The 27,874-nt window shown below is 39.5% G+C and overlaps 1 protein-coding gene across 9 annotated transcripts in view; it reads left to right on the top strand.

Annotated features, from left to right (window-relative positions):
* The window catches only part of LOC109040476 (WD repeat-containing protein 47), a 287,658-nt gene extending 261,749 nt beyond the window's left edge, over nucleotides 1-25,909 (top strand). For all 9 annotated transcript variants that reach the window (XM_072301256.1, XM_072301257.1, XM_072301259.1 and 6 more), the window contains 6 exons: nucleotides 3,986-4,179; nucleotides 16,258-16,427; nucleotides 18,511-18,681; nucleotides 20,150-20,286; nucleotides 20,865-21,087; nucleotides 21,986-25,909. In XM_072301256.1, the coding sequence (XP_072157357.1) occupies nucleotides 3,986-4,179; nucleotides 16,258-16,427; nucleotides 18,511-18,681; nucleotides 20,150-20,286; nucleotides 20,865-21,087; nucleotides 21,986-22,131 (1,041 nt within the window). In that variant the 3' untranslated portion in view covers nucleotides 22,132-25,909. The remainder of the gene's footprint in view (nucleotides 1-3,985; nucleotides 4,180-16,257; nucleotides 16,428-18,510; nucleotides 18,682-20,149; nucleotides 20,287-20,864; nucleotides 21,088-21,985) is intronic.
* Nucleotides 25,910-27,874: the final 1,965 nt, after the last annotated feature.

Below are 27,874 nucleotides of genomic sequence, written 5' to 3'. Positions count from 1 at the left end.
CTAGATGCGGATGGCTCCGACGACGTTATAGAGTATAATTTCGAGCGTGAGCAAAAACCAAACTCAGTTAATTGCGGTCATTTATGCTTGACTTTTCTTGTGCGAAGCAACAGCATCAATTAAATAATCTGAGTAAAAATGTCTGGTATAACTTTCATTCTGTCTGGCCGGAGCAGTGTTCTCGAAAATAGATTTTCCCCACCTTTAAGTCTCGGTGCCGGTAACGGATCGAATCGATCGTCATCATCATCATCATCATCGTACGAGATCGGATTGGTCGACCTGGTGTTCTTCAATTCCATTCCCAACGTAACCGAAGCGAACAATAAACTCATTTTCGTAAAATGGAAGAACGAGGGTGGAGGCGTCTCCGTGACTAAAGCGGTTAAGCTCGCGATACCGCCCGGTGCCTACGAGTTGGAATCTATCGAGAAATTCCTTCAGGAAAAATTGGGTACCGAAGCGGGATTCCAATTGAAAGCGAACAATAATACTCTCAGATCGAAAATCAAGTGCGCGTACGGTATCAGTTTCGATGTCGAAGAGTCGATCGGTCCGCTATTGGGATTTTCGAATCGTTTGCTGGTGGCCAACGAATGGCACGATGCGGATAGACCGGTGGACATAGTACCGATCAACTTGATCCGTGTGGAATGTAATCTTTCCAGCGGGAGTTACGTGAACGGTGAGGTGGCTCATACGATTTTCGCCTTTAGCCTCAACGTAGCGCCCGGATATAAAATGTCGCTCTCACCGCAAACGATCATTTACAGTCCGATCAACGTAGGCTCCATCGATCACTTGCGTATCGATCTCGTGGATCAAGACGGACGCCCGGTGAATTTCGGAGGAGAAGAGGTGACGCTACGTCTTCACATCAGAGAGAAGAAGAAGAAGAATCATGGGTAAATTTAAATTTATAAATAAACGAGTCGCACCGGGATTCGCACCAGTTCGCGTGACGAGTTTGGAGCCGAAACAGCTCACCGAATACAATAAACGGTTGCTCGCACAATTCGGCTACGTTGTACTCGACAACGAGGAGAAGAAGAAGAAGAAGAATATCAGATATCGAAATGGAGGCGTTCACACTGGACCCGTCGCTAAAAAACGTGGTTTACTATCAATACCATACCTATAACCCGTACAACGCAACGTTCAAGAATAACGATGAAATTCGTCTACCCATCAACAGCCAGGATCTCTACACCGTGCCGGGCGATTCAAAAATTTACGTCGAAGGAACGATCGACGTCACGCTTAAGACAGGGTCCACGGCGGCCGATTTCCAATATGAAATGACTAATAACGCTCTTTTGTACCTGTTCGAGCAAATCAAATACGAAATCAACGGTGAGGAAGTGGATCGAGCCCGTTCGGTCGGTGTTACGTCAACGTGTAAAACCCTGTTGACGAGCAGTCCTCAAGAGCTGAACGCTCTCCAAATCGCCGGATGGGGAACGCCAATCAGATGCGGTTCGGACAATACTTTTTACGGGATGATACCGCTCAGCATGGTTCTAGGCTTCAATCCCGATGTGAAAACACCGCTGGTCCGTCTTCGGCAAGAACTCATTTTGATCCGATCGAGGACCGATAAAAATTGCTACCTGATCAAACCGGGCTGCAAGGACAAGGGCTCGATTTCCATCTCTCTGCAAAAAGTTCAATGGATCATGCCTCAAGTTAAATTCAATCTGGCAACAGAAAAAACGCTTCTCGACAAGGTCAAGAACAATGTTAGTTTATTGCTCCCGATCACGAGTTTCGAGACTTTCATCTACCCGCAACTGCCGACGAGCGATAAAGACACGTGGAAATTGATGACGACGACCAACGTGGAAGCTCCGTCGTATATAATTCTGGTATTTCAAACGAATCGTTCGGATAGCGAGGAAAGCGATGCTAGCAAATTCGATCACGTCAATTTGCGCTCTTTTAAAGTGTATCTGAACAGCGTTTGCCTCCCGTACGAGGCTCTCAACGAGAATTTCGAAAAGGAAAAGTATTTGAGTTTCTATCAAAACTATTTGAATTTCATCACAGATTTTTCGAACGGGGAAAAATTATGCGAACCGGCACTGACCATGACTCAATTCAAATCGCAAAATCCCATGTTCATCATGAAATGCATTTACGAGGATATCATCAAGCCTGGACCGTTGGACATTCAAATCGAGGTAGAGTCGCTCAAAAATTTCCCGGCTGGGACAACTGTTTACGCAATTTTAATCCATAAATCTGTTTACGCTTATCAGACTCTGTCGGGTAATATAAAAAGAATATTGTAGTTTCAAAGAAAATGAACGAATGAATGTAACACCTTAGTTTGTAGAAATCTTTTGTTTAGAATGTAAAAATTGTGAATCGTTCGAATCAATAAACACTGATAATATAATTATTATTACTCCTTGTTTCTCGTTTTTTCCTCCTTTTTTTTTTTTTTTTAATATTTGCGGGGCAAGTTTTAAGGTTTTGGGAGGTAAACTTATCACGTTTCGCCCGGTTGGGTAGGCAAACCGCAGGGATTAATCGGTTGTGGTTAAGAAAAGCTAATTGTTCCTATCCATCACCCCCGATTTTTCTGCACAATTTTACAACACTGGTAACGAATAAACTTACCCGTCGTCCCTAACAGGCAAGCAAGCCGTATCAATTAACCAGTCAACTCTCAAGTGACCCACGCCCCTCCCCGGTTAAATCCGATTTTTCTGCACGATTTTACAACACTGGTAACGATACAGTCTACGCTAGTGTCGTCACACCATGGTTGTAAAAGCATATACTTTACCCCAGCCCTCGCCGTAAATTAATTCCGATTTTTCTGCACAATTTTACAACACTGGTAACGATAGGTAGGCAACCCGCAACAATTAACCAGTCGCTAGTGACGTCACACCGTGGTTGGAAAATCATGCACCATACCCCAGCCCTCATCCTAAAAAAATTCAGATTTTTCCGCACAATTTTACAACACCTCGTAACATGATAACATTGTTGCCAGATTATCGCGGAATAATTCGGATTTTCCTGCACAATTTTACAACACTGGTAACGATAGGTAGGCAACAGTCGCTAGTGACGACACATCATGGTTGTAAAATCATGCACCATACCCCACCCCTCACCGTAAATTAATTCCGATTTTTCTGCACAATTTTACAACACTGGTAATAATCGCCATTTTTCTGCACAATTTTACAACACTGGTAACGATAGGTAGGCAACCCGCAACAATTAACCAGTCGCTAGTGATGTCACACCGATTCCCTCTGGTGACGCCTTAAATGTCAAAGGTCAAGTGTTGGCATATCCTCATTTCTATACTACTTTCCTCCACAAAAACGAGTATGAAATGGATTGCATTTTTCAAAAAGGAACCACTAGCATTGCAACGATGCTAAGATTGTGCAACTTCATCTTTTGCAATAAAATCGCGGAAATCGTGGAAAACTATGAAATTTAGATGGTAATTTTTGTCTTAAATTTACAGTTTTTAGCAAGTAAAATAGAAACTATTAATGGATAATCGGGGTTTTCCTCCAAGACAAAAGAAGTTGCACAATCTTAGCAACATTGCAATGCTAGTGGTTCCTTTTTGCAAAATGAAATCCAAATGAGTCTCGTTGAAAACTGGATTACATTTTGCAAAAAGGAACCACTAGCATTGCAATGTTGCTAAGATTGGGCAACTTCTTTCGTCTTGGAGGAAAAACCCGATCGTCCATTCATAGTTTCTATTTTACTCGCTAAAAACTGTAAATTTAAGACAAAAATTACCATCTAAATTTCATAGTTTTTCACGATTTCCGCAATTTTATTGCAAAAGATAAAGTTGCACAATCTTAGCATCATTGCAATGCTAGTGGTTCCTTTATGCAAAATGCAATCCAACTGTCTCTCTTGCAATTTCGTTTTCTTTTTGCTTTGCTGTGTGGCGACAAAGTTGGATGTTCCTAATTTATTGTTCTTTGTGATGTTTCAGCCGTTGGGGCGGACTGATCTAGACGGAGGCCAAGGGAATGGAGCGGGCCGCGCTCGGTTCATGGCGATCACGTCGCTGGAGGACGTGCAGGCGGTCAGGTGCGCCGAGTTCCACCCCCGAGGAAACGTCTACGCCGTCGGATCCAACTCCAAAACCCTCCGAATCTGCGCCTACCCCAAAATATCCGACATCAGGTACGTGCCCCATTGCACCCATCATTCGAATTGGACCGAGTTTAACAGATAGGAACCAAGTCACATCAGCTATTGCCAAGTTTAACTGGGCAATTAAATTATTCACGAGAGAACGTTTTTTCGGATTTCCGTGAAAATTTTAAGGAATTTGCTTCGTACCGTGGAGAATTTTCACTGAAATTTGCACGAAAATCCGCACAACCGTTTTCATGTAAAAAATTAAATCGCCTAATTAAATTTGGCAATAGCTGATGTGGCTTGGTTCCTTTCTGTTTAACGCGGTCCAATTAGAGTTGTGTTTACAAGGAGGATGTTGCCGTCCTGAAGAAGATCGCCGTGTTAACGCGCGAAAGTTGACCAAGTTCCTCGGATAAAACATCTATTTTTGAGGAAAGTTATGCAGATTTTCCCCTAAAATTTTCAGAAATTTTAGATTTAGTTGCGACCAAAATCGTCGAAAAAATATTCCCACTTTGCCTTCTAAATTCGCTTTTTATCAAAGGAAATAAGGGCAACGTTTGAATTAGACTTGATATGGCGTTCTAACGTTCTTCCTTAGCACGGCAGAATAGGTCTGTTGCACATTAGAGGCACAGATAAGTGAACAGACTCCTCAGGGATGAGATCGCACAGAGATAAAACCGTGAGCACGTCAAAAGAGTGTGGATTTTATTTAAAAATAACATTTTTTTAAACATAAAATTTTATATTTCTAATATTTGGTACGTCTGACTGATTTTCAAAATAGTGTGGATGCAGCACTATTCTACGTTCCGGTATCTGGTATCACAATGATAACCAAGATACAGAACCAAATCGTATTGCTCAAGTTTTCAAAGATCTTTCAATGATCCGATGAAGTCTCCTCAGGCTCTTCACCTACCTCTGCCGTGGCAAGGAAGAACGCCGTATGAACCTTCGAGAGTTGCCAAATTTTCCTTGATAAAACATTTATTTTTGACGACATTCGTGCACATTTTACTTTGCGATTTTCAGATATTTTAGATTAAATTGCTTACGAAATTGTCCGAAAATGTTGGAAAACAAATTTTCACAGTTTTCCCTGCATATTCGGTATTTATTGAAGGCAATTTGGCAACGTCTGATAGCTCATACGGCGTTCTTCTTTAGGACGGCAGACCTGTTCCAAGCCTAGCTCCACCACCCAGCCTAGCGCTATCACCCAAACTGATTCCCTCGGCCGGCTGGAAATGGGAAGAAATGAGGAACGGGATTAGCTGGGCGTCGGATACTCGGATAGTTTCCTGGTTAGCGGTTGATCCGCATCGGCGCAGCTCCGGTCTCCGCTCTGCCCAGCACGGGGTCCACTTCCAAATGTCAATCTCCGAGACGCAACTTGTGAGCGCTCCGCCTAGACTTGTGCGTGGTGCATCATCGCGACGCGCCGCCGTGGGAGAAAGCTCGCGCCGCGGCGGCGGCATTTAAGCTCGACCAAAGCTCAACCGCACCCAGCCCGGACCTGGACCGTCATCTAAACGAGAGGGGTTCATCATCGCTACGCAGCCGTGGTATCAAGTCCGCACTGGAAAACCAAACACATTGGATATAGAGTCCAGGCTCTTGAAAACATTTACAAGAAAAAAATACTCTTGATTCAATCGGATTTTTGCTTGAATCAAAACGATATTCGCTTTTAAGAGGCTTGGTTCTTGATTTAAAGCTAGATTCTGATTGAATCAAGAGTACTTTTTCTTGTCGATGTTTTTATGAGTCTGGGCTCTAGATCCAATGTGTTTTTTTTCCAGTGTAGGTCTTTGAGCTCTTAGGGCCCGAGAGGGCAGCTAACCTATAACTTATCCGGAATGATTTATTATTACAATTGTTACGAACCATCGTTTATGAAGCACGCATTTGACTTAAATTAAGAGGCTTGGTTCTTGATATAAGCTAGATTCTGATTGAATCAAGAGTACTTTTTCTTGTCGATGTTTTTATGAGTCTGGACTCCGGATCCAATGTGTTTTTTTTTTTTTTCCACTGCGCGCCCCGGTGGTTTTATTTCATGTGAAATTTTGTGTCGCCGTATCTCACATGAAATCTGCTCACATATTCTGACCGTCTCAGGAAAATCGGAACGTCCCCGGCATGAAATGGAACTTTTCTTCGGGTCTGTGTCCTGGAAAATGATTGAGGAATCACGATGATCGCGTACGGAAGGTCTTCGGGCTGATTGTTGAAATTGATAGACAGAGCTATAGACAAAGAAGACAAGGTATATGGAGGGATCCTTTTAGTGGAAGCGGGTGGTTGCAATGAAGAACAAGAGGTGGGTAATAGACTAACTGACAGCAATCCATTAGGGACCCTAGAGTTAGTCTATAAATTACCCCCTTAGTCTATAGGAACCACCCATCTCAACCAGTAGGATAGCTGCATACTACCTATCTTTTCTCTGTCTATCAATTTGTTTATCACTTTCAACAATCAGCCCACACTGGAAAAAAACATATTTGATCTAGAGTCCAGACTCTTAAAAACATCGACAAGAAAAAGCACTCTTGATTCAATCAGAATCTAGCTAAAATCAAGAACCAAGCCTCTTAATTTAGGCGGATTTCGTCTTGATTCAAACAAAAATCCGATTGAATCAAGAGTATTTTTTCTTGTCAATGCTTTCAAGAGTCTGGACTCTAGATCCAATGTGTTTTTTTTTCCATATTATTTTTATGGATTCGTTCTCAGAACGACATCCCCTGCATTTGAGTCCTCGGAGTTGAGTTGGGTGATGCTGGAAAAACGTCCTGCAGCGAAAAACGGTGGGCGAAGCGACTGACGACGCCATAGAATCGACGCAACGGGCATCAGGACGGCGAGAGATGCAAATATTTGCATTGAGCGAGGGAAAATAATGGGGGGCGCCCGCGGTGCGACAAATGACGCGCGGCAGCCGAGCGTGGCAAATCGGCGGTGAAGACCAGGCTGAACAATAACGAGGAATCAGGAACGGGGAACGAGGAATCGGGAATGCAACGAGCAATCGGAAACGGGAAGCTAATAAGTCGCCGTCCATGTTAAATCATCGACCGCCCGCCCCGCCCCCCGCCCACCGGTGAAAGTGTCGCCGCATTCAGAATCGGAATTGAAATCAACCGAGCATCGCTCCACGGCAACGGACCGCCCGATTATTTTACCTAACATCGATTTTTCAGAGATGCTTTAAAAGAGGGCTATCGATCAGGGCCATTTTGGGCCCACTCTGAATTTCTTCAGCTCTGCGATTTTTCGGTCTTTGAGGTCATTATATTTTATGGGATGCATCTTCTTAGGTGGATCTAGGAGGGAGGGGCAGGGGCTGCGATCGCCCTTGAAATTTCACGTGAAATTCAAAGGAAAATAACCTGATTATTACTTTTTGAAATTTATTATTAGGAACTATGTGCACGGAGAAAAAAACTTCGTGCGTGGGACTCGAAGTTTAGTTCATATGGATCTCTGAAGTTTTCAGATTGAGCATCTGAACACTTAAGGTCCAGCTGCCGAGGTTTGGATCACACATCTGAAACTTCAGTCCTTATATCTGAATCTGAAGTACTTCGGTCTTCTTATCCGAAAAACTTCGGTTCTTACATCTGAAGTACTTCAGATGTAAAAACTGAAGTTTCGGATGTGTGATCCGAACCTCGTCAGCTAGACCAAAAGTGTTCAGATGCTCTATCTGAAAATTTCAGAGATCCATATGACCTAAACTTCGGGTCCCACGCACGAGGTTTTTTTCTCCGTGTGAATAGGATTTGCTTGTTCTTTTAGTCTTTTTTCTTAAATTCATTCGAACACAGTTCCATTTTGCATAAATACGTCGATTCAGAAGTTGCACAAGCCGAGAGTTTGTAATTAAAGGGCAAGACAGGTTTTCGATTTCATTAATTACCGGCCGGAAAGACATCCTCACCTTGGACCATAAACAATGGTTCGAAACGGTCTCCGAAAGAGCACACGAAATGTCGACTGAAAAAACCACTTTCTACTGGCTAACCGCGAAAAGACACCGCGCCGCCGCGCCGCCGCCGAGATGTTCCGGGGTGCCTGAAATTCAATTTACAAGGATTCCGGTTTGCTTTGACGCCTAGACAAACTCCGCTCGGGCAGGGGAAGATCCAGCCTATTAACACGACAAATATGTTTATTTATGCACTCTATCCGATAACCTGTCCTCACGTCGTCGTGAGAATATTTTTCAAAACGAAATCCGTAGTTTCTACGTCGGTGCGAGCATTTTTGAGTGAGAAATGCTTTGCGAATACCGAGAGAACTTTATACGTCGCGTGTAAAACGGACACACATTCCAGGAACCTCTATTTTTGTCCGTTGTCCAAAAAACGACATTTTGAGCATGGAAACGCGCATAAGCAGGCTGTACAAAATCATCTCGCGTTTAATGGTGACGTGCGAGTTGTGATTCTCACCGAACTAGTGCGAGAATTCGTGATGCTGAAGGAACATCGGAATTTTTTAACTTGACGGAAAATTTTCCGAAAAATTCTGAACAACGCTTTTAATAACACGTGCTTTAATAACGAGAGGTACTTCGTCGCAAGAAGGGTAGTCAGGAGACTGACGCAAGCTGAAGGGCTCAAACGGAATTTTTCCTGTCTTGATTCGGGCTCTTCAATACCGGACGGATTGAGGATTGACGCAATGACTTGCTGATTAATATTCGCCGCTTGAAAATAACGACGAAAGATCTGGTTTACAAACAAATAAAAATAAGTAAATAATTAATGACTTGAAATGAAATAGAAGAAAACAAGGAATCAAATTTTCGGAGGTTTCAAAATAATATTTGTGCTTCTACAGGATGCTTGACTGGTGACTGAGAACATTACACAGAATAGAGTTCACTCTGCTGTTTCAAATTTATCACATTAATGGTGCATTCTATGACCAACACTGTGACTAATTTTACTGGTGCACCCACGAGAGAATTTGAAGACGTTCCCAATGTTTTTACGATTTTTAATTTTACTTGGCCACCCCACATACTATACATTACAGAGCCATTACGTCAATTGTAATCGTTTCAACATTCTACGTACCGAGAAACCCTCTTTAATCAGTTGATCTTGGAAAAAAATCACGGAAAATGTGTTCCTTCTCATCACTCCCTATCTACATTTCATCCAGTTTATGGATTTTGTCACCCCTGTATGCAATCCCAGACGTATTACTCAAAAAGTTTTCAAAAATTTTAATTTTTAAATTTTTTTGGAAAATATCGGTATTGGTTATTTTCCTAAGGAAAATCAGTTTTAATGTTTTACATTATTTTTTTAAATATTTTATTTGGCTAACGATTCCATGCGTTGAAAATCTCCGTCCGGCACTCGCAAGAATCCCTGGGGCGACCAGTGAGCGTTCGCTCAAATCAGTCTCTTGGGACGCGGCTAATGTCACACTGAAAAAAAAATCTCGGTGTATTTACTAAGAAAAGGGTAAAATTACCAAGAATTCAGGGTTCTATTTGATCCCATTTTTTTCTTGGTAAAATTACCATTCATGGAATTGTTAATTTTATCGAGAAATCTCGGTAAAATTATTGAACTTTCTCGGTAATTTTACCGGACCTCGGTAAAAACGCCAATATTTTTTATCGACCGTGGTAGAATTACCGAGATAAAATGGCAAAGTTACCGGGAATTGATTACCAATAAAAGTGGTAATCTTACCCGAATAAAACAGTAAAAATACCGGTTTATAGGTAAGCTTACCAGTCTGTCTTGGTAAAATTACCAATAATTGGTGAAAAAAGTGAGATGGTAACGGTACCAACGGACCTCGGTAAAAACGCCGAGAATTTTTTTTCAGTGCACTGTCGAGTCGACTGACGTCACTACTTAGTCGACTGACGTCACTATTAAGCCGACTGACGTCACTACTTTAGTCGACTGACGTCACTACTTTAGTCGACTACCGTCACTTCTTTAGTCGACTACCGTCACTTCTTTAGTCGACTGACGTCACTACTATAGTCGACTGACGTCACTACTTTAGTCGACTGACGTCACTACTTTAGTCGACTGACGTCACTACTTTAGTCGACTGACGTCACTACTTTAGTCGACTGACGTCACTTCTTTAGTCGACTGACGTCACTACTTTAGTCGACTGACGTCACTACTTTAGTCGACTGATGACACTACTTTAGTCGACTGACATCACTACTTTAGTCGACTGACGTCACTATCTAGTCGACTGACGTCACTACTTTATTCGACTGACGTCACTACTTTAGTCGACTGACGTCACTACTTTAGTCGACTGACGTCACTACTTAGTCGACTGACGTCATTCTTGAGCCGACTGACTCATCGGCCGGCTAGTGACACCCGACCGGACGGTGGTCATCGCCGGCGGCGCCCGCGTAACAGACGGCGTAACGCGAAGACGCGCTTTTACCGGGAGCCGCAGTCGGGATGGCCCCGGGTCATGGGCACCCGCCGAAGGGGGGGGGGCAGCGGGGCACGCGCCAAGTGCACCGGGCGTCGCGTCGCGTCGGTCGTTGGGCGTCCGTCCAACGGCGAAAGCTCACACTCGGATCGTCGCGCCAATTTCTCGCTCCAAAGCTCGACGCCGTCGGCTCATTGCTAATTGAGCGATCTCTGGACGAGTTTGCCGATGAGCCATGAATCCCCGCCCCCCTCCTCCTCTCCAGTGGCGTCCAGCTGTAATATATCGATGTATCTGTTATTTAAACCTATGGAGAAGGATCGATGCAACGAACGAACGATGCGAAGGTGCTCGCAACGAACACCTTGATAATCGATATTTTACCATAGCTTCAATTGTGGAAATTGGAAATCGGGATGGTCGATCGTTCACGCCTCGCCGTTGCTCCTCGCCGGTTTTCAAGCGAGATGTTGGCAATAGGCCGGTCATCTATGCCCCATGGTCAAAGTTTCATTCATGGACATGGCCATGGTCGTATTCGGTTCACTCGTAGTACGGATAATGCTGTCATCCACGGTGACGAGCTTTTAGAAAGTCAGGGCAAGCCTGGAAAAGTCAGGGGATTCTGACCAACCTGGGAAAAACACGGAAAACCTGGATAAGTTAGAGATTATTTCCCAACTCTGAAAAGTCAGGGAATTTCACCGAGCAATCTTAATATTTTTTCCCGGTCGTTTTGCACTGTTCACTGAAAAACAATTTTCTTGAGGTATTATTTTGACTCAAAGCGTCGTTTCTTGTCGACGAAATTTGTTTTTCTTGGTTGAAGAAACGTTTTTTTTTCCTCATCTTTTTTTTTTTTTTTAAATTAAAACTTAATGATAACGAAACGACGCTTTCTCAACCCGAAAAAACTGACTTTAAGTTGAATTCGCATTGATTTTTAAAAAAAGAAGGAAAAAAAAAACAAATTTTCTCGCCAAGAGACGACGCTGAGCCAAAATCATATTTCAAGAACGAGCTTTTTCAGTGTTCAGTTTCAAGAGATTTCGCGTTCAAGAAGAATAATTCTATGAGACTGAAGGGCCTTGAATTTTTTCCTGTCGACAATCACAAATTAGCATGAAAGTAATCGCACTCAGCTAAACAAAAGATTTCTACCCTCAGTGTTACTCAACTATTGCACATCATTGGTTTATGATTTCGCTTTGTGCAGGATTGGGTGATCAAATCCAGTGAAAAACGAATGCACTCGGAGTTAAAGGCGTATGATACAACTATTTCACCTCTCAAGTCGCTCAAATTGCATAGGTATCCAATTGAAGGATACTGAAAACCTCATGCTCGCCCACGCTACGCCGTCTCTCTCTCAGTTTACAGAGATGTTTTCTTCGAGTCAATTTTGTCATCGGAATTGAGGACGAATGAAAGAAAAAGAAAAGAAAGGCTGAGAGAAAAGGAGAAAAGAATGAGAGGATGAAAGGAAAGGCAAATGACGGAAAACTATGGGAGACTGTGACATGACGACGCTGTAAATGCAGGAGAACAGAGAACTCAAAGGCCGAGGTCATGGAATATTACGAAAACTCATACCTACCGAAAAATTGAAAGAAGTCAAAATTCAATCATATTTCATGCACGTTGAGTGAATGGTTAAATCATGTGACAGTAAAGAGCCTACCAAATAACATAAAGATGAACATTTACTGTTTGGTGACAGCTTTTAATTTCAATGGTTTACCTGGGGTTTTGTGCGTGTGTGTCTCTCCAATTTTTACTTTCTGTTCTGTTTCTTTTCCCCCTTTTCCCTTTGTTTCACTCCTAATTCCAACTGCTAAGCTAGTACAGAACAGCAAATCTTTTACGAACAAACTGATTACGGGTATGATTTTCAGTTTTCCTTCATTTCGAGAGCTATGCAATCTGAGCTACGCAGGAGTTATAATAGTTGTATCGCGCCTTCCGTTTTCACTCCCGATAAACGAGTCGGCTCTTTAAAATCGTTGTACTCCTGACGAAGTCCAAGATGTACATTTCAGAAGTGTTTGCCGGTAATTTTTGAAAAGAAAAAGTTAATTCAATCTTGTGAGCTTGACCAGAAAGCCAAGATTGAAATTGAAGGTTAATTAGGTACGAAAACGAGTCAAGAAGGATTCAAAGGCTCAGCGCTAAGTGATCTCATCCGAAGAATCAGCTTCCTCCACGGGAGGAGAAAGTCCGACATCATTACTGACATTAAGGTGATTTGATGGACGCCATATTTCGTGTTAGAATGGCATGCGATATATCGCATCAATTGGTTCCATTTTTTCAGCTACTCGTCATTTTTCTCCAATTTTGAGATCGCAATTCTGTTGTCAGGAGACTAAAGCACTCACTTACCAATTTTAACAAATAAATTCAACGTAATAAAGGCGTGGTTTTTTCACAGAGAAAACATCGCATGCGATACTGATATCGAAACTGCACTCGAATGCGATATTTTCTCTCTAAAAAAACCACGTCTTTATTACGTTGAATTTATTTTTTAAAATTGGTAAGTGAGTGCTTTAGTCTCCTGACAACAGAATTGCGATCTCAAAATTGGAGAAAAATGACGAGTAGCTGAAAAAATGGAACCAATTGATGCGATTTATCGCACGCCGTTCTGACACAAAACATGGCGTCCATCGAATCACCTTAAAATGGCTGGTATGTATAAGTTTTGATAAATCTTGACTTTTAACAGATCTTTCCGAATTTATTTTCATATGCGGAATATTACTTTAATGAGGATGTTGAAGGAAGATATGTTTCAACAATAGAAAAATGATGATTTTCTAGAAATTTTTTTATTTTTTTTATTGTTTTATTTTTGATTCTATACAATGTAACAGATTTTCCCCCATTGGATCGAAATTTTTGATGTTTTCAAGCTCGGGAATCCCCAAACAATTATTTAATACAATTGATTCTCATCGTACGGAAATTTTTTCCCCTAAGCTTTTCACGTGTTAGAATCCTCATTATTTTCTGACGTACAGACATTTGTCATGAACTTTAGTCCATAATCGTTGCCATAATCCACGAAAAAACCATGATTTTTCTCACACGCACACACGCACACACAAAAATACAGACTGGGCCTCGTAATTTGGTCCGCGGTGGTAGTGCCGATCCCGAATCCGGTTGCCGCGAAAAAACACCGGAGTGCTTTCCGACCATGAGCCCTGGAAAGAACGGCCGTAAACGGGGACTAAGGCTCAACTTGGATTGGTCCATACGCTGTTTTGTCCGTTCTCTCTCTCGCACTCATTGCTCAGATGCGGCACGTCAAAGGAGCACACTCGGCTTTGAAACGCCGCCCCAATTGTAGTCTATCTCTCTCCCACTAATTGATCAGATGCGGCAACCCGTGCCTCGTCAAAGGGACACACACACTCGCACCCTCACACCCTCACACACCAAAAAAAAATAATCAAATTATCTGTGGCCATAGTTCCAATAATAATGGCTAAGAGAACCATACTGCTCATCTCACCTGCAAACTGACAATTTTACAGGATGAAGGAAAAATTTCGGCATTTTTGTAATTTTTAGTGCAGGTTCGCAATCTTTTTGTAGATTACACCGTCCTTTCAGCGCTCCTACGCGGAATTGGAAGAAATTAAAAATATCATAATGCCTAATTTACTCTGACGAATGATGATTCGCCAACGCATCTTCGTCAAAACTGTCTTTTTAGTCTCGAGCTTGAAGAGTCTCGAAGAAAGAGTAAGACTCTTTCAAAACTTGCCTCAAAATTTTAGTTGGCTATGTATGCAATACCCTGTATAGCTTTCTGCTTGACGGCGACGTTGTCAGATGTAACGTGTGCCGGAAATTATTTTTTAATTTTATTAATTATATTATTTATTATATTAATTAATTATATATTAATTGTTTTTACAAATTTTATGCGGAAAGTGCATACCGTTGGCGAGGCGTGAATGATCGATTATTGATTTTTCCCCATTTGAAGCCATGGTAAAGAACCGATTATCAAGGTGTTCGTTGCGAACACCCTGTACATCGATCCTTTTCCATAGGTTTAAGTAGCAGATCGATCGATATATCGCAAAGCACGCCACGCCACTAACGCCCTCGAGAGTATCTTGAGGAGAACCGACCGCGATCGACGAAGCGGCCGACGTCGCACAGTGGATAGAGTCAATTAACGAGGTCGGACATCAAATTTTTGACGAAAACTGGAAATTTTGATGTTTATTTCGTCACATTTTAAATTTCAAGGGGTGTCTCTAAAGGAAAATTTCACGAGAAAACCAACGGAGTCACTTTTAGAACCTCAAAGTTTTGTATAAACGGAGTTATAAGCGTTTAAAGTTTCCGAATTTTGTCCGACCTCTCCTATTGACTCGATTCACCGTGCGTCGGTGACGTCGAAAATGAGGGACGATCAACGGGGGCCGCAGAACAAACAAACGAAGACGAAGCGAAGCGTCCGTCGCGTCGTCGTCGACTCGTTTCGTTTTCCGCGGAGAAAACAAAAGTGATAAAGACTCGAATCGACAATCAACTGTGAAGCAATTTCACACACAATTATATATATAATTATATATATATATAATAATTATATATATAAATCGGACGGGACCTGGCCAGGCCCAGGCGCGGGAATGACCAAATCGGGCCCCGGTAGAAACCGACCCCGGTCCCGGCCTAAACCGCGCAAGTCCAACGGGAAACCCGCGAGGATACGCGGTTTAGAGGCGGTCGTAACTGGAGGTGCGGCCGCGCAGCGCCCCGACGGAGAAACAGCATCGCTCAAAATGTCTATATTGGATAATTAACTTTCTACCGACGAAATCCAAGGCCAATGACGGTCTTTTGGCGTCCTCTAAGCCGGCTTTTGAGTTTATACAAGTGGGGCCGTTCAGGTATTACGTAAGCTTCTTGAGGGGGGCCCAAGGTTGCCTTACAAGGGTCTTACGAGATCCCACTTTGAAAAAGTAAGATGTTATCTAATATTAAGAAATTTTTCCCGTTTCTCTGTAGGATTTAGATCAAGATAAAATATTGCTGCGTCTGTTCTCTCCTCTGATTGGTGCACTAATTTTACATCTTTCATATAGGACGCAATATAAACAAACCCGATCTCAAGGAATGGGTTTTTTCCAAGGGGAAATGAATTCTTTAGTAAATTCGTTCCAGATGCCACCATAACTGGATCGCATGTAGCAAAAAGGAACCAGCGTGTTTACAGTGTTTTTAAAATCTTGCGACTTCTTTTTTCTATAAAAATACTTATTCACGTACGGTATTAAAAATTACACAATTATATCCCTTTAAAATCAATAATTTGTTTCAATGAGAAGCAAAAACTATTTGCTATTCTGGGAGATTTTTTAGATAATTATGAAGAAGCAACAGTTTTACAACACCGCAATTGCGCTGGTTCCTTTTTGCTAAATGCAATCCAACCTAGCTCCTTGAACGATTTAACTTCGTTTTTGAGATATTTTAGTTTTTTCCTCTTTACAGAAACTTAAAAAAAATTTATTGTTTTCAGAGATATTTTAAAAACATCTTTTAAGCGTCATTGTAAAATTAGGGATGCGTCTATACTTTCTCCTGTACTTACGGATTTATTATGAATGAGTAGAATAATTGAATAATTTTTTGATGGTGTTTCAGCGAGGACTCGCCGGTATGCCAGCCAACGGTACTGTTCAAGCGGACCCGCCACCATAAAGGCTCCATCTACTGCATGGCCTGGACCCCGATTGGTGACCTCATGGCCACAGGATCCAACGACAAGACCGTCAAACTCATGCGCTTTAACGCCGAAACTTCCAATCTAGAAGGTAAAATCATTCCCCATCCACGAAATGTTCTCTCCGAGATTCTAAACAAATCTATGGACAGGGTCAGTTCCGCTAAGTCACAGAAATCGTGTCTCATCGGTGGTTCAAGCTTAGGTACAAAACTGACACGTATGATGAAAAAAAATTTATATTGTTTATTCTGAGTCTTCCGGCGTCTAAAAACACAAACATGTAAAAACCACTCAACATTTTTACTTAGATGTGTATTTTGAATTGTACCTACATATCGACGGTGAAACTACCAAACCTCGTAACTCGTTTGCGGTGTTTAAAAATCTACGCTCACATTTTATTTTTTTGAAGTAGACCAAATCAATATCATTCCTTGAAATTTTCAAGGAATTTTCTCCGCACAAAGAGGAAAAATCACGGAAATTTTCAAGACTGGATGTTAAGTAGTTTTTCATTTAAAAAATAAAGTATGACAGGAAGTCTGCGACGTCGCAAACCGAGATACGTGGTTTGGTAGTTTCACCGTCGATATAGGTGGTCACGTCGTGCCCAACTTGAACGAGTAGATGGGTAAATTTTCCGAACATTTTTCGGAAACTTTACAATGTGGCGATAAAAAGCAGGAATAGTTGTTTTCATCGGCACAATATGTAATGCTGAAATGAAGTTGTGTTGTAAGCGAAACAAACGTAGCGCCCTCAGTTAGTATCGCATGCGACAAGCACTGAACGAATTTCTTTATATCGCGTCGATGCAACTATTCGGGCTTTCTGGATGTCTGTGTTGCATACGCGCCGACGTGAAGGCGTTTCGGCTCTCCCGGCACTTATAGTTTCACCCGTGGCGAAGCGCGGCGGGCTCAACCGCGAGAATCCAGAATGACAGAGCGCCTTCAATTTTTCGTGTGTATTACGGAGATACCTCGCAGGCACGAGTAGCTGCGCTCTAAAGCATGCTCAGCACGTCGCTATGCGAAAACTCAAAAACAAAAGGTACTCATATCCTATACGCATGTGTTCAACTATTTGTGCGTAGTGTATGTCTTTGTAGCATGAACGAAGAATTGAAGGCGCCCTGTCATTTTTAATTGTTGCAGTGCAACCCGCCTCAGCTGCGCCACGGGTGAAGTGGTGAGTATCTGCAGAGTGAGAACGCCTTAACTTCCGTGGTTATGCAACACGGACATCCGCGGAGCTCGAATAGTTGCATCCAGGCGTTGTAATGAAATTCGCTTGGTGTTCGTAGCTTTGCTCGTTTCTTTCACAACTCAATTTAATATCAGCCTCGCTCATTGCATCGATGAGAAAACTATTAATTTTTATTATTGTAACATCGTCAATTTTCTGCAAAATGCTGTGATTGTTTAAATGTGTATTAGAACGTTGCCCTTCTATAATTTGGGCCGCAACCCTGCAATTCTTGATATGGAGTCCGGCGGATGACGTCATACACCGTGTTCTTCGATGGGCTTAATAGCTCCGTCGATAAAACGGACGTGAAAATTTGGCATTTGAATAGATCTTATTTTTAGCTTATTCACTAGCTTAAATCATCAAAACACGACTCTGTGACTAACGCAACTCACCCATTAGATTCTGGAATAAAAATGGAATTGAAAAATACTTTGGCACCAAGAACGCCAAAATATGTCAAACCTAGACACATTTTTTTACGGTTCAAAGATTGCAGTCAATTGAATCAAGAGCATTTTTGTGAATAATGGGGGGGGGGGGGAAGCAAATGATCCACTAGACTTGCTACAAATTGAAGCACCAAAAAATTTCCTTCATCAAAGTTTCTCACAGAAGTAGTTCAAAATGTTTTGAGAACCTAAAATCAATTTTGTAGTGAGAAATACATGTCAATAATGTGCATTAAAATCAGTAATTTTCCCTCCAATTCACTGTCATTAGCCGATTATCTATTTAAATTCTTCATACTTAGTGCTCATTACTTACAAAAATATCATAATTTTCACTTTAAAACCCTTCTGACTGGTGAATACTTCTCTCATACCTACATATGTATTAGAGCTTCGGCTTGTTTTTAATTATATTTTTGAATGTTCGTGTTGGAAGCAAAATATTAATGGGAAATTTCTCTGTTTCAGGTCAAGAGATAGAGTTGGCGATGCACGATGGGACGGTAAGAGACCTTTGTTTCCTGGAGGATACAAGCAACAAGTCCTCTCTGCTCATCAGTGGTGGTGCTGGCGACTGCAAGATTTACGTCACGGACTGTGCCACTGGCCAAGCTTACCAGGCTCTCAGTGGTCACTCTGGTAATCACCATCTCTCTTCATCCATTTCATATTTGGTTTATATCAAATAAGCTATTGTTAAAATGATTTGTCAAGCTCAAGTGATGTGGTCGAACTGCAACTGGCATGCGATATATCGCATCGATGAGGTAAAAAATCTCGGCAGGTTTTGAATTTATAGCAGAAAAAGGATGATATCCCCTGGGCATGAGCCTAAAGAATCATTCTAAACCTAAAAATCGGTAAAATTTAGCGAAATGAAAGCGAATGGTGTTTGGAAAAAAACCCCGCATTCGATCCAGTTATCGATTTCTGTATCGAATGCGAGGTTTTTTTCCAGACACTATTCTGCTTTCATTTCTCTAAATTTTGCCAATTTCTGGGTTTAGATTGATTCTTTAGGCTCATGCGCAGGGGCTTTTGTCCTTTTTTTTTGCTAAAAATTCAAAATTTGCTGAGATTTTTGACCTAACCAATGCGATGTATCGCATGCCAGTTCGACAACGTCATTTGAACTTAATGAATCACCTTTAGAGCCAAAAAATTTAATCAACCTTTTTAAAAAAAATCGAGTAATTTGCATTCTCTGTACTCTTTCAGTAGAAATATCTTAGAAGATGTTGAGAAATTGGCTGTCACATCTAATTTCTTGGATACCTAGGCTTAAGAATTTCAAATTGCTGTGAAAGATGGGACCCCCGCGTGGCATGTTTTTAGCTTTGAATGACAGATTCTTGATAGTACGAGGCATTTAGTCTCAGAATTTGCCATTTTTGCAAAGTTAAAAAAGTTAAGATGTAGCAAAGAAGTAGGCCTCTCCTTAGAAAACCCTCAATGCTTTCCAAAAAATAAAACTGATTTTCTCTCGCAAAAAAGAAGTTTCACTACATGGAAAGAATCTCATGTTCAGTAAAAGATACCAATGAATACCCTGACTTTTTGAAAGGGAAATGAGCCCTAAACTCCGAATGTGTATTGGAAAGTTTGGAACCCGCAGTGTTTAAATTGTTTATAAATTTCATGGAAAACCTGGCATTATAGCTTTTGTTTCTCGTGAGTTTGATCAAAGCATGTTGAAAGCTATTCAATTTTGCGCTTGGTAGATTAGTCCAATGTTGTCTGCAAAAGAGCACTTGGGTACAAATGTATCATGCGCCGCACCGCAGACACATCACACATAAATTATGATACTTTTCGACTATTTGATAATGCAACATAATTTTTTGGACCTTTGATTAAAATTATATTGCCTTGAGCAACCATTGAATTAAAAAACCTTTTTTTACTTTGAATAGGTACTATGTTGTGCGAGTTTAGAGAATCGCTCCAAAACGGTTTTAGGTACCCTTAAAAAACTTAAGAATGGTTTCTTTGTAAAGAGAACATACTCAATTGCTCAAATGACAGCATTCCTCCCATACCTTTGTAATCGGTCTCTTTGAAATAATCGATGAATATCGTCCTCTCATCGTTGTATTTAAATTTTCAGGGCACGTACTTTCTCTTTACAACTGGGGTGGTGCCATGTTTGTGAGTGGTTCTCAGGACCGAACAGTCAGATTTTGGGACTTGCGGACTCGAGGCTGTGTTAACGTCATTACTCCTGTCACTGTTCCAGGGACCAAGGTAAGCCCCACCCTCATTTTTCTTCAATTGGCTCAATTTGGGATGTTTTATCAAAATTTTAATAGATCAGTAGACAAGGTACGAATCTAAGTATTCTGGCACATGTTTCTCAACTAAAATTTTATACAGAACACGATTAGAGCAACGTAAATTACTGAGATTGACTCTCAACTAAGATATTAATGTTTTCAATGTTAGTGTTCAATGAAAAATATTTCATTGAACAACGTTGCCTTGTCTTACAAAAAAAAAATTCCAGTTGAATATTAATTATTCTGGATTCTGGATTTATCTTGATAGCTCTCAAAAAAGAGGAATAATATGTTATGTATTGTCACACGTCTCATGGAATTGACCGACAAGATATGACCAATGTATTGATGAAAATATGTACAGAAGAGAAACAAGAAAGACTAATTCATAGCATCTAGGACTGGAAAAACTGGGATTTGTCAGGAAATGAAATTTCAGGACTTTTGAGACATGTTTTCTGTAATTTTCGAAATTTTGAAATGAAAGTTTTATCTACCCCTGCTCGTTAATTCCTATAACTGGTGATAATTCTTTGGTGCATGCAGCAAGGAAGTGCGGTGGCAGCAGTGTGTGTTGATCCATCCGGCCGACTTTTGGTTTCTGGTCACGAAGATTCTGCGTGTGTTCTGTGGGACATTCGCGGAGCTCGAACCCTGCAATGTTTCAAGCCACACTCAGCGGACGTACGCTCCATCCGCTTCTCACCCAGTGCCTATTACCTTCTCACGGCAGGTTACGATAACCGACTTGTTCTCACCGATCTTCAAGGTAAGGTTTCAAGTTTATTTTAGATGAGTAGCTTTTCTAATCAGATGTGCTTATACTAAAAGGAACTGCTGTTTGCAAATTTTATGCACGTCGACGCTTTTCTTTGTTTTGTTCGGTAGCCAGTGCTATGGTTTAAAATGAAATTGTTAACTCACTAGCACTGGCTACCCAACAAAACAAAAAATTACAGAAAGTGCTACTACCGTAAACTTGTACATCAACTCTTTTTAAAAATAGACTCTTTTGCTTAAGTACATTCAATTTAGGATCATTTACTTTCAATTTGTGGTATCATATTATTTAATTGATAAAATTTAACAAAAGGTGATAAAAATTTAGTCAGAAAATTAGCCAAAATTCTAAGTGATCACAACCTGCCCAAAATGATAATAGGTAATCACTTTTTCCATTTTGTTAAAATTAGACCATGACCTGTTTTAATTGCACTGAATCTGATTAACACAGGAATTAGATTAATTAAATGAATTACAAATAATTTTTCTCAAATATACTAAACGATATAGACATATTCTCAAAGTGATACATTTATGGTAGAATTCCTTTAAAAACGAGGAAAATAATGCAAACGGTAATGGGCAATTCTACCATGAAATTGTGTTTAACGGCAGCACTTCTATTAAGATTAATTTTGATGCAATTGATTTGCAAAGCAATAATGATTAATCCTGCAATATTTCATGAGACAAGGTGCCCTGATTTCTTAAACATGGCTTGTTGTGCTCAAGATATGTTACATATCTTGAACATAACAAGCCTGAATCACAAATTCGAATTTTGACTCTTCTTATTGAACTCAATAGAAAACTTCTTTAGATTCTTATGTCTTTCAATTTTTTAACATTCATTCAATCATTTTTATTTTATTCATTTTTTGCAGGTGATCTAACCGCGCCATTACCAAGCGTTGTTGTTGCACAGCACCAAGACAAGGTTATTTCAGGTCGATGGCACCCGCAGGAATTCTCGTTCCTCAGCACAAGTGCGGACAAAACAGTCACTTTGTGGGCTCTGCCCCCTGTCTAAGTACCGGTATTATAAAATAAAAATGGATCATGTTTACCTGTTTCTTTTTTTCTTTGTTTGTTAACATAGTTATATTTTTTCTACGAGTTTAATTGCCACAGTTCACGTTCGCATTATTTGTTTAGTCAGAATGATGAGGGAATTAGGCAATCATTAGGAACGAAGAACCACTTGGATTTAACTTAATAATACAAGGTGACAAACTATAGATTATAATGTGACTAATATTCATGAATACACTCTAATGTTGTTACTGTAAAAAATTTAAGTACTCTCCCAATGTATTTAGCGTTTTTATGAGTCATATTTTAGTTTGAATAATCTCCTGTTTAATCTCATTTCCAAACAAAAAAATGTTATGAGATTTTATAATACTCACAATGACAGTATTTCTCCTTTTTCTTTCCTTTACGAGATTCTGTTTGGACAAAATACAGATCAATTCCACCATACCCTCTTAAATTTTTACAAATCATGGATTTAAGTGCAACATGTTTAGATGGATACTAAAGTTTTATAATGAATTTGTAATTATTTTCCTGATTAATTTGTTGTCTTTCGTGAAGGAACGTATCTTCATTGCACTGGTTCTGTATTTCGGACCTATACTTTATTTGTTTTTAGGAGAACCATCAGATGCATTCCCTGAAATTTTTTGTGATTTTTCTATACCCTAAAATACTCTGAAGTTTTCAGACTTATTTGTGCGATGGTTATCCCAAGGAAAAATAAAACACTCATGTAGGTGTACCTACTGAAACAGTGCAAACGAGATACACTCCTTCGTGCCAGAGGCAACGAATTTCCCTATTGGTGCCTGTTTTGCTAATTTTTGCTGATAACGTAATCATAACCTTATCAGCCTAGTTTTTTATAATTTTTTATATAATTACAAAAGGACAAAACTCAGTGAGCTTTCATTAAAATAAAAAAAAAAAAAATCGCTTGAAGTGCAATGTAGAGTTAGCTAATCAATGTAGTAATTTAAAAAAAAAATAAAAAAACATCAACTTTTGGTTTTTCTTTATTTTGTAAATGGAATAGATGTACCTATCTGCAGTGCAATTTTCAAGGAACCGCTTCTAAAGAACTCAGCAGGCTGATCCTTGAAATTGATAGACAGAGCCATAGACAAAGAAGACAAATGGAAAATGGAGAGATCCCATTGGTTGAAACGGGTGGTTGTTATAGACTAAGAGGGAAAATGACTCTAGCAGGGTGTATAGCATCAGGAAAAACCGGAAAATATCAGGAATTTTGGCCGATCAGGAAAATATCAGGAAAATCGGAAAAATCTCACGTTTTATCAGGAATTTTTCTTATGCGAATCTCCTCAGCGGAGAAGTCTTACTGCTTTTTGCCTACCGTGCCAGGAGTCTTCGCGCGGTCTTTGTTTCCGATAATTTCTCACCTGTAGGGCTTGTGTCGTATAGTGAAGGCCTCATCGCAGTGTCGCCGTCTTTGCGAAATCAAAATTTTCCATCCATCTTCAGCGCCTGTATTTTATTCTCATTTTATACTGTATTTATACTAGTTTCTAATCTAAAGAACTTTATCAAAAAATCAGTTTCCGCATGCATTTATGCAATAAATATAGTTTTTACAAGAAAAATCAGGAAAATATCAGGAATTTTCAAAATGAAAAAATCAAGAATTTTTTATAAAATATCAGGGAATATCAAGAAAATATTGGGATTTTTCAAAATTAAAAAATACTAGACACCCTACCTAGAGTCTAGGGTCCCTCGTGGCTTCCCCTAGTCATTCTATTACTTACATCCTTTGTCCATTGCAGTTGACAGCTTCCACCAATAGGATTGCTCCATTTTCTCTTTGTATCCTTGATCATCATTTTGTCTACCAATTCCAACGAACAACCTGCTGTTAATGTTCAAGGCTCTTAAAAATAGTTCTCTCTCTTTGTTTTCATTTCGTCATTCACCAGTTTCGGTGTAGTTGTTAAGTAAATTTTTTCTTTATTTTTTTATACTAATGAACTTAATTTCAAAACTAACCGAACATATTTGGCTAATTATCTTAATTGTCTATAAAGTTGTAAATAAACCTATGGATTTGTTACTAATTGCTTGTGATTTTAATAGAACAAATATTAATTACTTAATTTTTTTTTTTCAACGAAACTCTGATGGTCTTTAGTTAATTTACATTATCCTATAGTACTCAATCCTGAACGTGAATTATGTTCTTCACTAGTATACAGGGTGATCCTAAGGTCTCGCACCCCTAGCATTAGGCACCACCTCTGTGACTGCAAGGAATTGAGTTGAAGACTTGGAATCTTGCGAGTGCTCCTAGGTCAAAGGCAACGACTGTTGGTAACCCCCCAAAAGTTCTAGGGAAAACTTTTTGAAAAAGAGCAAGAACCCAAGGGGTTTTAGGGGAGGTGCAAGGCTTTTAGATCACCCTGTAGATACGTTTGTGATCAAAATTTTGGTGCCTAGGGAGTGATTTTGCTGTGCAACTCCCACAAAAACTTATTCAATTGTTGTTTAATTTTTGCCTCTCCACCTCTTTTTCTTCTACTCAAGTTTTTTTACCCCCAGTTAATAGATTTTGCATTTCAGCATTAAATCATGAATATTCCTTTCCGTATGATGACTTTCAAAGCTGAATCAAAACAAGGAGTGATGATTCTCATACACCTTTAAAATACAACGAGAAAGTTATATTAATACTTTAAAATTTTTGTTTGCTGCTCATCTGAATTTTATTTCTTTCCGGTGACGTCAAAATTGATGAAGGGACAGATCTAGAGGATTAGTGTTTGACCGGTCACTTCTTTCCTCTGTATTTCTCATGACGAATTTTTTGGTGTTTTTTCTTTCATCCCCAAAAATTTCCCTTGATCTGCTGCGTACTCGAAACTGAAAATACTCCAAAATCTCCTGGTAAATTTTCATCTCTTATTTAGCCGGAAAAGTGTACAATTCTATGCAAGTGTGTAAGCATATTGATGGCCTAAGTGCGGAACCACATCTCTCCACTGTGGTGTTTCAAAATTTCAGCTCTATTTTATTTTCTCGCAGAGAATCAAGTCCACTTTATAACTTGATATTTACCTACACATTCTTCTAACTGAGAAAAAAAATCAAAGAAGTTTTCAAGACATCATACTAACTTACTTTCTGAATAAAAAATAATTGTGGCAGGAAGTCTACATCTGTGCGAACAAAGATACCTTGTTTTGAATTCTGGCCATGGATATGTTTCATAATGTCACAATATTGTTTGGAAATCAACAGCTGTTCAAAATCTTTCCTGGAAATTTATTTTTGCTGTAACTTTTTTTCAAAGATTATTCCGTTAGTCTCTCAATTATAAGAGAATAACCTTGATCCGCAGCACTTATCATTGAAACTTGATCACTTTAATATTGCCAAATTATGCCTACACTTGTACAATTACATAAATACTCAATGTTGCAAATTTCCCATGACATAGTTTCCGTGAAGGAGGCATCAACCGGACAACATTTTGTTGTGAGAAACTGTCATATTCTGGCTCACTTTAGAAACGAGGTATGTCCTATTGGTTTCCCCATGCAGGTAAGTTATTTTATGGTTGAGCCAGGGATTCCAGTTTCTTATTGCAAAACGCAATCCCATTATTGTCTAAAACTTGTTCAAATTTTCTGTGTCCTGCCAACAGTATTAAAAAAATGAAATGGACTACATTCTGCAATAAATAAGTAATATTTTGGACTCATCTATACAAGCTAGTATCTCCATAGGGAATGTAATGGCACCTATGTTTTTTTTTTTAAAATTAGCCGAAATGGCAGTTCCTCACTGTAAAATGTAGTTCAAGTAATAGTGGAAATTTTCAAAAGCTTATTTTGAATATATACTTGTACCTCAAGCTCTTAATGTTGTTTCCAACAGGAATCTCTGATATAGTGAAAAAAATGTCGCTTTATATTTGTAATGTACATATTTTTAGCTCCTGTCAGATGTATGCGCACTTCCTTCTAGACAAAAGAAGAGATCACAGGTGAAAAAGTCTTATGTACCAAGGTTTCAAGGAACGTCACCCACGCATGCTCTATCAATGGTTTAATACATAAACTTGTCCTTGTTTTTAGTGCTGGCGAACCAACGCAATTAACTACAGTATTGTCAATCGCGAGCAAAATTTTTTTACCTCGAAGAAAAATGGAATGCATGTTATTTTGATAAAATTTGCAGAGTGATTTTCTTTTAAGATGTCAATTTTTCAGCAGAAAAACCAGAAAAATTTGAGCCTCTAGGTATTTTTAAGATGAGAATTGAGTCGCATATTTCTGTAACTTTGTAACTGCGTTGGTTCCCTTCTGCTAAATTCGGTCCATTTTATTTTACAGGTAATTGGAAATAAAATCATGATACCACCGGTTTAAAGTCATCTGTAGCAAGAGAATTGAGAATTTTTTAGTGATCAATTGTTTTTAAATGCACAAAGATACATACCTCAGTAAAATTCAACTTTGAACCTGATTGGCTATTGTGCTTTTCCTGTTACTTTAGTTACTTTCGATTTTAAACAATTATACTTTTGTAAAATACTTCTGTAAATACTACCTGTACAGTCTCCATCTCTTCCTAAACCTTTATAGTTGATTTTGTTTTGTTTTTGCTGGAATTTCAGCCATCTTGCAATTAGTCCACCCTTATCTCCTCTCGATGGACTTTTCTTTCCAATGTTTTTTTTTATTTTATTTATTTCCTTTTTGATTTGTAGATTAATTGTTTTGATTTTTTTTTTTTGGTCATGATTTTTTTACAAATATTGTTCAGTCATTTTCTTTTTCTCTTTCCCTTGTTAAGACATTCAAATAAATAATTTTATTAAACAAATCTTTGACGGTTTATTTTTTGTGCATTCTAAAAGACTCGTCCAAAATGAAATGATAAACCTCTGATAAATATTTTTGTTTGTTCTAACGTTTGGGGCGCTCAGAGATTTCATTCTTTTATTTTGTCAAAAACGGAACCAAAATTTCTGGAGTCGAAATGTTCCATAGCTCTCACTCTCCAAGTCCATGCTAAATAAGTTAACGATTTTTGTAAATAAATCAGAAGATCCCCCATCTTGATTCTTGTTTTTACGAGCAAAACTAAACTGAAGACTGCTGATCTTCCATCCCACTCTAACAGAGCAGAGACTTATTCGTCGTGGACACCACTCTAGAGGTACTTAAGGCTTAATTTGATTTTCCAAAATTTTTAAACGAACTCTTCTCACTGTTCTTCAAATGAAAAGTTCCATTTTTGAGCAGATAATTGCAAATATCCCCTAAAGCGTCGATCGGACATTGAAATGGATTCGATTTCCATAATACGTGGCTTTGATGCCTGTTGCCGAACCCAGTCCGATTCGAACCGTCTGCCACTTTTCCGCCACTCACTGATAGCCAATTAGAGCTCTGTTGTTCCCGCGCACGTAACCTGCTGACTGTAAGTCAAAATGGCTCTAGAAGCATGAATTCATGTAAAATTCTTTCAAATAAATACAATACATATAATTTATGTACCATTCATTGTCCTAAGAAGTTTGAAAAAATAAGTGAACAAGGGGTTTATTTTCCCTTTGTGGTAGTTGAACAGTTGACCATCATTGTCGTCGTGAGAAACGCCACAGAAACGGCTAACTTTCGATTTTGACATTAAAAATTTAGTCCATGTCCCTGTCGAATTTTCTCGATATTGGTCGTGGAGAAAAATTTCGAGATTACAGTCGGGTCCAA

Source organism: Bemisia tabaci, chromosome 6 (assembly GCF_918797505.1).
Source record: "Bemisia tabaci chromosome 6, PGI_BMITA_v3".
Lineage (NCBI taxonomy): Eukaryota > Metazoa > Arthropoda > Insecta > Hemiptera > Aleyrodidae > Bemisia > Bemisia tabaci.
This window is presented reverse-complemented; position numbering and strand designations above follow the sequence as displayed.